Below are 16,310 nucleotides of genomic sequence, written 5' to 3' on the forward strand. Positions count from 1 at the left end.
GCATCTCCAAGCCATTGTCTTTAGCTTCCTTAACACTTTGGAGAAACTGAGACAACACAGCATAAGTGCCATCTAGTGGTAAAGGGTCTACTAGCTGCATTAAGAATTCAGAGAAGAGACTCATCCATTTCTAGCTGGAATAACGGAAGGATTTATACATGAGCAAATAGATCCTGAAGATAATATAGTTATTTCAAGAGTTAACTGGGTGTTAGAAACATGGGGTGTGTTGATGGAACAAGGAAAGAAATTTCTGGCTAAAGCAGACAGTTATGGCTAGAAGTAGTCGAAGATATGAATAGAAAAATGATTGGTTGGGTCAGAATAGAAAATTCTGAGGGCAGGGGGGTGGCAGGGGGGAGTCTAGTCTGCAGCCTATGGGCAAGGAGAGTAGTCATCCATACAATCAATATTCACTGAGCAATAACTATGTACAAGCTTCTGATTATATAGTGATGAACAAAGTAAACATAGTTCCAACTCTCATGGAAATTCTAGAGTAAACAAACATTAAAAACATCATTGAAATTTATGAGCAGCAAAGGAACGAAGAGTCAAAAGACTTGAGTTTGCAGCCATTAACCACTTATCAGAAGTCATTTAACTTCTGAGTTTGTGGAAAAAGAAAACTACCCTGCCTATTGCAGTGTTGAAAAGATAATCTTTTCAACAAATGAGGCTGGATCAATTGCATAATACATTAAAAAGAAAAGAAAGAGGAGGCAGAGGAGAAAGAAGATATTGAAAGTAGATATAGGACTAAATCAAGAGCTTGGACTATAAATCTTCTACAGGAAAACACAGAAATCCTTCTAACATCAAATTAGACTAAAATTTCTTAGGACACAAAAAGCATGAGCCTTAAAGGCAAAATATTGATGATTTTAAAAATTAACTGTTTTGGAAAAACACAGAGTCAAGTAAAAAAGGCAAATTGTAGCCTGGAAGAAAATACATTTAAAAAATTTATATCAGATATGGGGCTTGTATCCAGAATACTTAAAAAACTCTTCCAACTCATATTACGAACATAATCAACCTGCTTAGAAAATGGAAATGTAAAAAGTATAGAGTATTTTAATAGATATTTCAGACAAGAATAACAAATATATATATAATGATGAAAACAATGTTCTAGAACAAATATTCTGATAGAGATATGCAAAATAAAATGAGAAAAGGGAATGGATATGGGGAATTTTAAAAAACTCACCAACTCTGAGAAGTTACTTTATATAATTTATTCAGCAATATAAAAATGATCCATTATAACATACCTGATATGGCAATCTTTCCTTTACATGCTGTTCGAGCTTTATGTTCAAAATCCACATCACTGTCAAAAGAAAAAAAACTAGTTAAAAAAAAAAGATCTTTTCAAGAGTTCCCCTGTGGCAAAAGGGGTAAGGATCCAGCACTGTCACCACAGTGGCTTGGGTTGCTACTGTGGTACAGGTTTGATCGCTGGCCTGGGAACTTCCACATGTTGTAGGCATGGCCAGAAAAAAAACAGATCTTTTTCTAATAAGGAATTGTTTCAATAATCTTTCACAAATGCCTACATATTAAAAACAAACACGTATCTTTGAATAATAATGACTTCCAGTTAATATAAACCCACTGACTCAAACTTTAAAATGTTTAGTCAATAGCTAGCTAGCTGGCTTTAAAAGAAATATATAGAGCCGTTCTCTGATATTTTCACATAGGCTTTACATTCCCTGATGATGATATACTGGCCTACTCTACAATGAAAGCCTTTTGTGATCTCTTACATTTATAAACAAGACATGCAATATGTGTACAGGTCCTAGAAGTAAATACCTTAGGTCACTATTTCATAAATTATATTTCAAGCTTACCAGATTACAGTTGCCTTAAAAAGTTAATAAACTTCTCAGCCATGAACTTGCTGCCCGAAATATCTTATGCTTACAAAATTTAACAAATATCAAAAAATTACCCTCTGCTACATATTCATGAGCAGTAATATCACATTTTATTTACTTGAAATTCAAAAAAACTAAGTGTATTTTAAACAATAAATTAGGTAAGGTGGCAAAGGAAGGGAGTGACTTTCTGGAGTCTAAAATGCGGAGAGGAAAACATTATCATGACAATAGAAAAAAGTCCTAAAGGAGATTCCTGGGATAGAAAACACTTCCACGCCCGAATGTAGAATATACTATTATCATAAAAAATTTTTTCAAAATAGTTACCTTCTATTAGACCAAATCAATCCCATTTCTGAACAGTTAACAGTTCCCAATATCCCATTTCCTGATAACCTGCATTTAGAGATTCCATTTCTAGGGCAATGTAACCAATAATATTCTTTTTGCACTCATTTTTGGTCTCTAATTTGGTTAGCTAATTAACTACTGGTTAACTTAATTAGGTACCTCAAGTATGTGATAAGATAAAAACTTTTCATTTGCATACTGTTTTGATTCTAAGAGGGCGTTTTAAGTCTGTTTCAAAAGACTATGACACCACCTCCTTGCATTTCAGTAACCTTGTTAAAAAGACTGCGTTACATTCATTATCATGCATCCAAATCTGAAAACAAAATATATCATCCTACTTTTTTTTTAGTCTCTTACTGGATTAAACATGTAAGTATTACAGGTGAAATATATTTCAAACGAGCAAAAATAAGTTACTAATGTACTTGAGTTGATAAGCTCGATGGGACATTTATGTGGTATTTATAAAATCAAACAAACACCAGGTATAACAAAACTAATGTAGTAGACTTAAAGTCATAAATTCTCAGAATCCTATCTAATTACTTCATGGTGACACTTGTATTTAATTTAAAATAGGGAATTCACCCAGAGAAAAAAATAAAAGTACTTATTATTTCAAAATATTGTTTTACTGAATCATAAATTTAAAAAAGAGGTCCATATTTTATACACAAGTTCAGTTTGTCATACTGGAGAATTTAGCTGGCTTATTAGTTCATTAGAGTGAAAAATTCATTTGAATGGTCTACTATGTTGTGGTGAAAATAATATACTGAAAAGCCCACTGGAAATCAAACACAAATCTTAATTTTCTGAAATTGGTACAAGAAATACAATATAAATAGAGTTAGTTGGCATTTCTAAGTAATATTTCTAAAAACATCTTCTATATGAGCTATGCATAATATAAATTCTTAAAAGACTTATTTCAATGAAAAAATACAAGAAAGCTCTAATACAGTGAGTAACTTGAGTATTATGGAATAGGTTATAGATTATACCAAAATTGAGATCCATTAGGCATTACTAAATTGGATTAAAGTTGAGGCTTTGGCATGCAAGTGAAATTCTAAAACACTAGAACCACTGAAAGCAAACTTGCTTAATATTTACTAAAAAATTTTCTTCTCTTACAAACTATTCAACCACCTGGAAGAATACAGCTTTCTCCTCTGTAACTATAAAATAACTGCATGGGCATTTTCAGGAAGAGTTAACAGATTTAATATACAAATAATATCAAACTGTAAATCCAATTAACCATATAATCTTATAGAATAATTAAGTCTGTCTTCAAAAAATTGAGAGATGAATTGAAGTAATTCAACCTCATTTTTCAGAAGCTTGAATTACTTTCAACTCTAATAATTCCTCAACTGATACTTAGGGTGCTAAAATGTGATGTTTTTTCTAATTAATCCAAGTTGACAATCAAATTATTAAACATTAAATAAGTACTTGTCTGAAAATCTGCAGTGTTAATGCCAATTCTAAGTGCTACAATTAAAGAGACAGTCTGAGTTTAGCAAATAACCACAAAATTATTCAAACAAAAGTACAGCTAAATAATAGGGTACCTTATTCTTATGAATCTGGTTTAGAGTATTACACTCTGATGAGTCTTATAAGTGGATAATTTAAAAAATGAAAATATAAAAGCCAAACTTAACTTTGTTTTATTCTTATATTTCTGCCTGTAGGTAAATAAAATGACCATCAGAGGGTGCCAATCAGCTACTTTGTTGCTCAAAAATTTGTATTAAAATTGGCTGAGTAAATAGAGATTACCCTATTTTAAATTATTCCATATGGGAATTTAAAATAGCATTTCTTTGTGAGATTAACAAGATCTAATGAAAAATAACACGATGAGAGTATTTTATATTTTTTTATTTACAAATTTTACTGAAGTATAGTTGACTTATTATTTTATGTTTTCTTAATGAAGTATTAGAAGAATTCTAAATAGGATTGTATTACTTGAAAGCAGGTTAAAAAAAACAGTAATATCTTTAACATACCATGTTTTATTGTAAAAATACTGGGAGTACATAATTTTCACTGACAACTTACATTTTTTTTTAATTTTTGTTTTAATATATAAACAATTAAACGAGGCAACCAGAGTATAAGAAACTATTTAGTTACCATGGCATTACTAAAATCACAATTATGTTGGAGTTCCCATCGTGGCATAGCAGAAACAAATCTGACTAGGAACCCGGAGGTTGCAGGTTCAATCCCTGGGTTAAGGACCTGGAGTTGCTGTGAGCTGTGGTGTAGGTCACAAACACGGCTCAGATCCTGCATTGCTGTGGCTGTGGCATAGGCCAGCAGCTGTAGCTCCAGTTTGATCCCTAGCCTGGGAACCTCCATATGCCTCAAGTGCAGCCCTAAAAAGCAAAAAGCAAACAAGCAAACAATAAAATCACAATTATGTTGAATCAAACATATAATCAGGTCCTATAAATGACTTTAACTAGTATTTTCACAAAGCCAAATAAAGTTTTAAGATGTTAAGACAAGAGATAGATTAGTGGGTTGGGGCCAGGGAGAATATTATTGCTAAAATGCAAGCTATGTAAAAAGAGAGATTTTTTGGTCTATTTTGTCCACTGTTCAATCACTAATGCCTGGTATACAGCTCAGTACATTCTAAGGCACTCAATAAGTATTGAGTGACTATCAAATGAAGTAAAATAAGATATGGTCATTTTGATGGAGCAAGCAGTAGAATTTAGCAGATTTAGACTAAACTCTCAGGTTGGAATTTTTCCCACCAACAAACTTATTTTTTGATACAAATACCAAACTATAAGTGCAACTAACCATATAATCTTACGAAATAATTAAGTTGCTATTAACCTCTTAGCCTTAGCATCCTCATCTGTAAAATGAGAAGTACTTATCTACTTCATAGCTATTGAATGAAATAACGTATTCTATATCATTCTTACAAATGCTACAAAAATACTAGAATTACTTTGTGAGTATTTCTGTTTTTGGTCTCAGTATCTAACATGGAGCTAATGTGCAAGAGGCACTCAATTGTTTGTTAAAGTGATCAGTATGACTTTCCAGTCTCTGTAAGATAACGGTAGACACCTAAATTAAGAATCTCTTCAAGGAATCTTTCAGAAGGTTTCACATCAACAAGGAAGCAAATAAAATCACCTACAGCCCACACCTATAGCATAACTAGAAAACACTGTAACAATCTTCAATTTACATGTAAATGGGGAAATTAACAACTGAAAACATCAAAGCCAGCTCCAAGAGGCCTTACCCAAGTAGAGTCAGGTATTGCAAAACACAATATCAATTTATGATCTCCTTTAGAAGAAAAGAGAATGGATATAACACTGGGTGGCAACCATAGCGCTGGTAGGGGCTCCTGGTTCAGAAGTTGTTAGTCTTGTAGAGAAGAGAAAACACAATAGGGAAAGGTATCCTTTGAAGGCTTTCCATGAAAAAAAAGGGAGAAGGAGCAGGAGGAAGGAGAAGGGGAGGGGAAGAAAGCAACTGAAGTTAAAAATCCTAAGAAACAGAACAGTATCACAGTATCAGAAAATCAACCAATTAACATCCCCAAAGGAACAACTTATTAGGTAAACTGCTTTTGAGCGTTCCAATAACAGAAAACACTCTTGAACTGAGAAACCAAGTTAACAGCCCTTCTACTCACCCCTACCACCACCACTACCACTTGGCCCAGGAAAATCCTACTTCCTACATATTTCATTAGGGACATACAGAAAAGGACCCAAACATAGAAAGATACTATAAAATGAAAGTACAAAGAATGAAAATGCTTCAGCTCGTAAAAACATTCCACCAACCACTCTCCAAAAAAAATAAAGTAACAAAAACTGTAACATAATACTTAAAAATGAATTAAGTGTAGTTAAATAAGCTATTGCAAATATGAAAGAAACCAGGGATCTGAAATCTAAAACCTCAGACTAGTAAAGAAAGGACAAACAGCAGGTTAAATAATGCAAAAAAAAAAAAAAAAAAGAGTTCTCTGGTGACCTAGTGGTTATGTTGCAGGAAGGAGGACCCCTTCCAGGGCCTGAGCATGGGCTGTTACCTAACATTCAGAAATGAATTGTCCGAAGAGACACATGCTGACAAAGCAAGAGACTTTATTGGGAAGGGGTGCCCAGGTGGGGAGCAGCAGGGTAAGGGAAACCAGGAGAACTGCTCTACCACGTAACTCACAGTCTTAGGTTTTATGGGGATGGGGTTAGTTTCCAGTTTGTTTCTGGCCTATAAGTCATCTTGCTCAGCTCATATTTGCACTAGCTCAGGGTCCTTCTTGGTGGCACTCACACCTCTCAGCCAAGATGGATTCCAGAGCCAAGGATTCTGGGAGGTTGGTTGTCTCTTCCCTCCTACAGGCCCCTCCCAAATTCTCCCAGTTAGTCTTCAGGGCAGCACTATGTTCCTTACCAGGACCTCCTATTGTGAGACAGTTCATGAAAGCAGCTATTACGGTGTTTGGCCCAGGTGGGCTGCTGCAGTCAATGGTTTCCTAATATTTAAAGATCCAGTATTGTCACTGCTGTGGTACAGGTTCGATCCTTGGCCTGGGAAGTTCTGTATGCCAAGAGGGCAGCCAAGAGAAAAAAAAAAAAAAAGAAAATGAAAGAACATGGAAAGAAATTGTAAAAAATAAAATAATTTCTTAAATAAAGAGTAAAATACAAGATGCCCAAGGACAAAAATATAAAACTGAAAGTATACTAAGGGACACAGTGGATGAGAATGAAAAGAACCAAAATAAAGTAGTTTAAAAACATCAATGAGAAAATAATAGACACAGAAGATAAGCAAAGAAAATCCAACCTGTGTGTGATTAGAGTCCTTATATAAGAAAAATAAAATAATGAGATAGGATAGAATTAATTTTTTTCTGGAGGCTTTAACTCCAGGAAATTTTTCTGAATAAGAACTGAATCTAGGAGTCATCTTATGGCAAAGCAGGTTAAGGATCTGACGCTGACACTGGCTTGGGTTATTGCTGTGCCATGGGATTGATCCCTGATCTAGGAACTTCTGCCTACCACAGGCGCAGCCAAAAAAAAAAAAAAAAAAAAGAATGAATCTACATATTCAGTTCTTTTGAATAAGAGTCAAAATGCTCAGCCTTAGATATATCCCAGTACAACTATCGACCTTTAAGATAAAACAATTTTCACCTTCCACATAAAAAGACCAAATCATTTACAAAGGAAGAAAATCAGTCCACAAAAGAAAAAAAAAAAAAAACATTAAAATCATTGATAAAAAGACAACAATGGAGCAAAGTACTCAAGAAGCTCAAGGAAAGAAAGTGTTAGCCAAGGATTCTGTATCCAGCCCAGATGCCCTTTAGGTACCAACACTAAAGAAAGGCACTTAAAACATACAAGAATGTGAAAGAAACTGTACTTATGTTGAGGAATCTACTAGCTCTAAACAAGAGATGATTATGGAGTACGACAAAAAGACAGGTAGTGAACACTGTATATATTTAATTGCAAATCAAAGACTAAAAAAAGGTGAAGATACACAAACAGTATGTAAATACTATCCACTTCCCAAAGGAGAAACACAACCCTTAAAAAAAGGGAGGAAGGGAGAAAAGGAGGAAGTGGGAAAATAGAGTAAGTTCATTGATTTCCACATAGCAAATACTATGTGGAAATAAAATGCTATCATTTAAAGCAGAAAAACAAAATAGGAGAAGCCTAAGTAAGAAAAAAAGAAGGTCATTATAATGTTATCAGTATAAAGTTTTAAATATACAGTTCTAGTAGTTACTATGACCAACAGAACTTTTCTTAAATTAAAAAAAAAAAAAAAGATGAAAACAGACCACATAGTAAAAGACACACCATAATTATAATACACATAGGAGCTCCCACTGTGGTGCAAAGGGATCAGCAGTGTCTCTGGAGCCCTGGGACACGGGTTTGATCCCCAGCCTGGCACAGTGGGTTAAGGATCTGGTGTTGCCAGAGCAGCATCATAGGTCAAAACTGTGGTTTGGAATTGATCTCTGCCCTGGGAGCTCCATATGCCGTGGAACGGCTAAAAAGAAAGAAAAAAAATGTGTGTATGTGTATATGTGTATGTGTGTGTGTGTGTATAAAATACACATAAGTTAATATAACATGAAAGAATATGACAAAGCTGAAACCACATATATCAGTAATATATACATAAATAGACTTAACTCCTCTAGTAAAAGTATTTTCAGATAGTCTCATAATGTAGAACTCAGCTCTGGGATGAATACAAGAAACATCTTCAACAAAGTGACTCAAAAGGCTAATAAAGAGATAGGCAAAGATATACCAAACAAATGCAAACAATAAGAAAGCAGGGGAAGTGTTCAGTGTCACAGCAGTTTAAGGATAAGAAGTTGCAACAGCTATGGCAGAGTTTCAAAAAAAAGGAGGGTATATATAATACATACTGTTATCAGGCAACTGTAGACCTCAGATGCGAAGGCATTATAAGACAACAGTAGCAAAAGAACACTTTATAAAGCTAAAGGCTGCAACTGGCAATAAATACATAATAAGAACTAAAATACCAAATGTTTCATAAATACAAAGTACAGGATATACAAGGGTAAGATAGCAAAACCTTAGTAACAAAAATCTTAACCTATCTAAGTAGTCAAAGACGGTTCAAGTGGTCAAAAAAAAGCTAAGCTATAGAAGATCTTAAAAATATGATTAATAACATATTTTACATATGCATATCGATATATTTATAGACGTTCATACTTCAATAAAAAGAAATTAAGTCAGAAAGAAAATTTCAAAATATTCCATAAAGAAGAAAAATAAATATGTGTATAATCAAGATGCGACAAAAATGAATTTTTCTTTTGGTAGTGTTAGAATAGCTCATATAAGAGAACTTCTCCCATAGAAAACAATATAAAATACTTAAAAACTATTTAAAAAATAACTACCTGAAGGGACTGTCAAGCACCTAAAACTAGGAAGAAATATGGAGAAGAATCAACCCCAGAGGAAGAAAGTGGCACCATGGCATATTCATACACTGAAATACTATTTATCAATAAGAGGAACAAGTCACTGATAATGCTAGCTACTTTAAAAAATCTCAAAAACATTATGCTGATGAAAAGAACAGAGTATATTCTGGACAATTCCATTTATGTTAAGTTCTAGAATAGGCAAAACCTATGGTAGGAAAAAAAAAAAAACAGAACAGTAGCTGCCTCTTGAGATGGGGACAGAGGCACGTACTATTACTCCAGCACTGGAGAAAAAGAAACGCAACATATACGGAAAGTATAATTTATTCAAAGAGTAAAAAAAGGCAACCCCTAAACTGACACGAGTAACAAATGACTATTTATGAAACTGATAACATAGCCAACCATGCAAAGAGAAAAGATTATTCAAATAACTTTTAAACAGTCTCCTAACACTTTATCCATAGGAATGTGTGTATATTTGTATGTACTCACATATACACACTCACAAAAAAGAACTGTCTTTGAACTACATCATAAAAAATAAGATGAATTGATATATGAATAGAAGGCTAGATATAGGATAAAGCAAATATAGTAAAATATGAATTGTAGACTCTAAGTAGCAGAAAAATGACTCTTCACTGCACAATTTTTTCAATTTTTCTGTGCATTGGAAAATTTTCATAATTTCTGCATGTTGAAAAAGAACTACAAAGAAATCTTGAACTGGCCCAGGTGGGTTTACATCAGCAATCATACTGGTACTATAATTATAAAAATTTTTATAATCATAATATAAAGAAAATAAGAACATAAAACAAATAAGGAAATATATTACTCTTAGGAATTAAGAAAAAGAGGTATAAAAACAAAAGAAAATAATTCAAGAAAACAAAAACCTGTAGGTATCAAAATGAATTCAAGATTTGTACAAGTCTTTCCCACAGCTATGCTCTTTTCAAGGCCTAAAAGTAGTGATCCACACCAGTATCAAAGAGCACACCTAGTGCCCACATCTTGATTTCAAAACCCCATTCACCACTAAAGGGAATCAGAACTCTAATGAGAAATGGCTGAAACTGTAGGTCTGAAGCATAGAAAATAGAAGGTAAGCCTGGGTCATCTTTCTGTGCCTGAAAGTAAGAAAGTTCTTAAAGACTAATAGAAAGGCATGTCCAAAGAACAAAGAAGCCAGTTTGAAGGAATTTCCACTTGAAAATAATTGGGACAACTTAATCTGTCAAAAGATTAATGACTATAAATGATGGTAACACACTGAATAAATAAAAATTCACAAATCTATAAGGAAGAGAAATGCCCTTTCTTACAGAAGAATGTTAGCTAAAAAGTATGAAAAATAATAGAATTAGATAATCACTGTCTTGTAAAGCTCTTTATAATTTAGGCAAGGATGATAAATGGATACAATCATTAAGTGAAAGCTTGTTGGTAACAGAATATCCTCCCAGCCCCAATAAAATACCCCAAAGATTACTTCTGAATTGCAAAGGGAAAACCATTATATCACAAAGGAGAAATCTGCCAAGTGCCATTTAAACCAAGGGATCAAATTCAGCATCACTTGGGAGTGGTAAAACCAGATACCATACTGCATCACATTGGCAGTATATACAGTACCTAACCTCATCTAGAAAAATTCTTGCCAAAAAGGTTAAAGCTGAGTCTGATTAAGCCTTTAGGTCCGATTTCCAGTTACAGCAAAAACAGAAAATACGAGAAAAGGTTCGATAATACCATAAAGAAACAATAAGATGATGGGACTTAGGAGAGGATGTCCCCAAATATGTCAAAGTGGCATATTGATTATTTTGAATTAAAGTTACTTGAGAAACAGCCCATTCAAGAAGATAATCTTCCTTTGTTTCCCTGAAAGAAGGAAACAAAGCTCCCATAGGAAGATAACCTTCCTACAGATGCCAGGAGGATGGAGGGCATCCTTACTGCCAGAGATAGGGAACTGGGGGCAGAGGAAGCTGTATAAACAAACTCTATTCCTCCATTAATTTGCTACTCCAAGGCCAAAGCCCTTTGTTTTGTCAAATCTTCACAGATAATTTATTTTTTGTCTAAAAAGGTCTATCAACAACCTACTTTGGTCACTTCTTGAGTCCTACACCTGTGAGACCACCTTATACACAAAACTAAATTTGTTTTTCTCCTACTCATCTGTCTTGTATCAATTTAGTTGTTATACCAGTCAAAAGAACCAAGAAGGCTAAATAGACAAATACAAAATGCAGAATATTTTTTAAGGATCTTTTTCAAAGTCTAGACCCTTCAAAGTACCAACACAAGGAGTTTTTAGAAAAAGGCAAAATGATTAAAGAAACTACAGAGACATAACTAAATGAATCTAACTGAATTCTGGTTCTGGAAAAGCAACTATAAAGAATTCTCTTTTGGGAATTCTCCTGTGGTGCAGTGGGTTCAGGATCTAATGTTATCGCTGCCATGGCATGGGTTCAATCCCTAGCCTGGGAACTTCCATGTGCCATGGGTGTGTTCCACCCTCCCCACCCCCCCAAAAAAAGAATTCTCTTTTGACAACTAGGTAAAAATGAATATGGACGGAATAGCAGATGATTATTATGGAATTACTGCCAATCTTTTATATATGATAATTATATTTTTACATAGAAGAATGTTCTTGTTTTTAAAAGATATATGCCAAACTATTGATACACACATTGCCATGTTGTCTGCAATTTATTTTCAAATGGTTCAACACAGGAGTTCCCACTGTGATGCAAGTGGGTCATGGATCTGGCATTGCCACAGCTGTGGCTTAGGTTGCAACTGTGGCTCAGACTCAATCCTTGATCCAAGAACTTCCAAATGCCCCAGGTACGGCCACAAAAACAAAAACAAATGGTTCAACACAAAAGAAGAGAATGCGTATGTATACACATTCACGCATGAATGTTTATGTATGAGTAAAAGAAAATCAATGAACATATATGGCAAACTATTAACTGGTCCTTCAAGGTGGAGTATATATACATGATGTCTATCATACTCTTCTTACAATTTTTTTACACATGAAATTTTAAAGTAAAGAGTTGGTTTAAAAAAAGTGAACGAAGAGTTCCCACTGTGGCACAGTGGGTTAAGAATCTGGTGTTGCTGCAGCTGTGGCATAGGTCACAGCTGCAGCTCGGATTTGATCCCTGGCCTAGGAACTTCCATATGCCACACCTGTGGCCAAAAAAAAAAAAAAAAAGTGAATGGAATAGAAAATAATAAATGACACACTGGAACAAGGCGAGCATCAAGGCCAACAAAACACAGTAAGAACCTAAGAACATGGAAGAAAGTAACAAAGAAAAAGGAGAAGCTGCCATATATAACCATTATTAAATTATAAGCCCTATTTGCTCATCATACACATGGAAAGGAGGAGGTAAAACATTGTGGAGAACATGTTAAATTGTTCTTGACAGTTACACAGCACTGTTAGGTGTTTTGCAAGACACAAAGGGGAAAGAGAAAAGAATCAACGTTAGCTGAGATGCCTCCAAGCTCCAGGTACTAAATCCCCACAATAGCCCTGTGAAGTAAGTGGTGACATCATCTCTATTTCACTATTAAGAAGTAAGAACCAGACATTGTCCTTGCCCCCCAAAAGTTTATAATTTAATTGAAAACACATGTTCATAAGCAGAGTATAGTGTATTAGAATATAGTGTATTAGAATTATAGTGAGATATTCATGATTCAGATGCTACCAGAACTAAGAGGAGGCAAATAATCATTTTTTGAGTCCTTACTATGAGCATAAAGGGAGAAATGATCTTTTTCTGAATGCAATTACCAAGGAAACTTTGATGATGCAAGTAGGGTGTTGTCGAACAAAAGAGATCTTGTTCAATGGAAACGGAAGATGGGGCATTTCAGTATGAGCGAAGGCACTGGAGACAGGGAAATTCAAGAACTGTTTCAGGGATATAGATCAAGCATTTGGCTAAAACAAATTTGTAGAGTAGAAATTTACAAATTAATCTGTAAACTACTATGAAAATAGTTTGAGATCAGACCACAAAGATCCTGGAATGCAACGCCTAACTAAGGAATTTCAGTAAATAGAAAAAACCATTAGCTGTTTTTCCAAGAGGTGGATCAAGATAAGCACGTCTTTTAAGTAGATATATATGGCTATCAGGAAAAAGGTAGGGAGATAGTCTTGTTTACCAGTTAAAAGATGAGCATATTGACAGGCTGCTGTAACCAAACAATTTTATCCTCTAAATTCAGGCAGTAAGTAAGCTGCCTGTGCTGCATCCCTCACCCTCACTGTCTACTACTACTGTGTACTCAATCTAGAAAGCTTTCAATAGTCCACTTCTTTTGGAGTCACCTTGACTTTATTGTGCATTTTTACAGAAACGTGGGTATCTTTTGCCTATTAAGATATAAAAAATAAACAGTATACCGGAAGTTGTTTCATAAATGCAGGCAATTAAGGAAAACAAAGCTTCTGTTACATTATTATAACATTATGATAATAGAATATTTAACCAATTTTCTCAAATAGGTGGCTTTAAAAACAAACAAATGATATGACTACATCACTGATTGTTTAACTGGGGTTCCCCATCTACTTCCTCAATTCTCCCAAGAAAGGAGTGCCAAACTAGCACTATTCTAGATAGACAGAAGTTAAGTCACTGTAAACAATTCATATCTTGGGGTATTAGAGCTCAGCTCTTTCCAGGAACCCCAGTTAAAACAGGCTGTGAAGTGAAATAAGACTATTTGCTTACTTTAATAAATTCATAATAAATCAAGAAATAACTGAAACTGTTTGCAGAATGGTTCTCTCTGTGCAGAGAGGACCTTGAGTAAATATCTATTAGAAAACCCCAAAACTCATGCACAAGTTTTGACCTCATTTTTTTATGAAGTTACTTATTTGATCACTTCCATGTCTGTCTGTTCTTAAAGATTTTCTCTAAAAATAGATTTTTTTCAATTATTTTGTCTCACCATCTTTTTTAATACTCCACTGTCAAATAACCTTCCCAAACACTCATTTTACCATGCCTCTTTCTTACTGAAAATCAAATGATAAACGATAAACAAAACAAATGTAAAGCCCTGCAGTAACTCACTAGGGAAGCTTGTGAGGGGTAATACAAAGTACATGGGCTTCTTTTGGGGGGGACTTAAGTGTTCTCAGGCTTTTAAGTAATTTGGGTTCACATGCTAGCCACAGAGTTCCTGGGCTAGGGGTCGAATTGGAGCTGCAGTTGCTGACATACACCACAGCTACAGCCATAGCAACATCAATCTAAGCCACATCTGCGACCTACCTATTTGCCACAGCTTGTGGCAATGCCAGATCCTTAGCCCACTGAGCGAGGCCAAGGAGAGAACCGGAATCCTCAAAGACACTATGTCAGGTTCTTAACCCACTAAGCCACAACAGGAACTCCACTATTTCCAAATCTTTAATAAAGAAGTTTATATCTCTCAGTTTATGACATGATATTTGTGAACACGTTAGCACAGTATGGCACCTAGAAAGGCTGTCAGTTAGTACCAATTAACCTCCTAGCACTGTACACGTTCTTGAATCTTACTACTCCACTTCCTTTTTCAACATTGGCTTGATCTTCAGCCTCAACCAAATACTCTTGAATAATTCCTGCTGACCTTTCACCCTAAGCCTTTATTTTGCTTATTTTTCCTCCTTAGAATGCTATTTTCTTCCTACTCAGCTAACCAAATTCTATCCATCCTTTATGACCTAGAAGATTCAGACCCAATTCTTCCATTAGACCTTTCTCAATTCTCTAATCAAATCTATGATTTGAATCTCCTCTGAATATGTTTAGATGTATTGTCCATGTTAATTTTTTGATATTTTATCATAAAATTTTAGAGTAGACTAATGGTAGGCAATCAACTCATGAAAATGCTACTTTAACTCTGGTAGCAAAGTAAAAATGGAGCACATTTCTACCTTAAAGATCATCAAAACCAAGGTAAGAAACAGACTGCTGAATCTCCGAAGGTAAAGTATTTGCTGAATAGACTATACATATAGTCTCATATTTTGACAAATTCTGTTCTTGAATCTGTACATTAGCGCAATGCTTAATAAGTGTTCTACAAGTACAGTTCTACAATAAACACTGGACTGACTAATCAAATGGCATAATATATATAACTTTCTTCAAGGAACTAAAAAAACTCATGGGACGCTCATTCATCTTTATTTTTTTACGTAATAAGAAAAGTAAAGTGCTACAATTTCCGGTTATATTTGATCAGTGACCTCAGGTTTTATCTGCTCATAAGAAAATGAAGTTGTAAAAATAATTTCCCATATAGAATATTCATATTTTTTAAAGAAAATAACTCCATAATTAAGGGAGGCAATGTTGCCATATGAATGATGAACAAATATAAATGTGTATATAACATCAAAATTGTATTCACTGAAGACAGTAAAAAACCTGAAAATTATACACATTTTCAGTTGAGAGTCACAGATATTTTTTTCTATCTTTGTTATATAAATCCAACATTTTTATAAATCAGCAACTTCAGAAAAATCATACTATCAAATTAAGAAAATGGCCAGTTCATAATTCATTATAAATATTTAAAGAACATAAACATGAAGGGCAGATATGATTCCCAGAGGAATATACCATGTAACTGTGAGAGATGATATAATATTGAGTGTTTAGTTCCACACTGTACTTAAACAAGTGCTTCTCAAACTCTTCCATTTAGCCTCCTTGACAGAATATCCTTATAAAGGCTGGGGATAAGGAACACATATCCCCATGAGCAGCATAATCCAAAACTATGCCACAATTCTAAATTTCTCATGCTTTATCTTAAAAACTCATGCTATAAAAAGATACGCTATATTTATTCTTTGGCTTTGTATATCTCCTAAAACATAATCATGTACTCTCAGTAATATATTTGACCCAGTTTTGGAAGCACTAACTTAATCCAGTATACGCATATCTGAAAAAAATTTTCCAAGATTATGATACTGGATAATTTCATTTTATAATGTC

The 16,310-nt window shown here is 34.2% G+C and overlaps 1 protein-coding gene across 1 annotated transcript in view; it reads right to left on the reverse strand.

Moving 5' to 3' along the window:
• The window catches only part of RTKN2 (rhotekin 2), a 108,534-nt gene that overhangs the window by 84,191 nt on the left and 8,033 nt on the right, over positions 1 to 16,310 (reverse strand). The window contains exon 3 of the mRNA XM_047761933.1: positions 1,278 to 1,336. Coding sequence (XP_047617889.1) covers positions 1,278 to 1,336 — 59 coding nt within the window. The remainder of the gene's footprint in view (positions 1 to 1,277; positions 1,337 to 16,310) is intronic.

Source organism: Phacochoerus africanus, chromosome 15, assembly GCF_016906955.1.
Source record: "Phacochoerus africanus isolate WHEZ1 chromosome 15, ROS_Pafr_v1, whole genome shotgun sequence".
Classification (NCBI taxonomy): domain Eukaryota; kingdom Metazoa; phylum Chordata; class Mammalia; order Artiodactyla; family Suidae; genus Phacochoerus; species Phacochoerus africanus.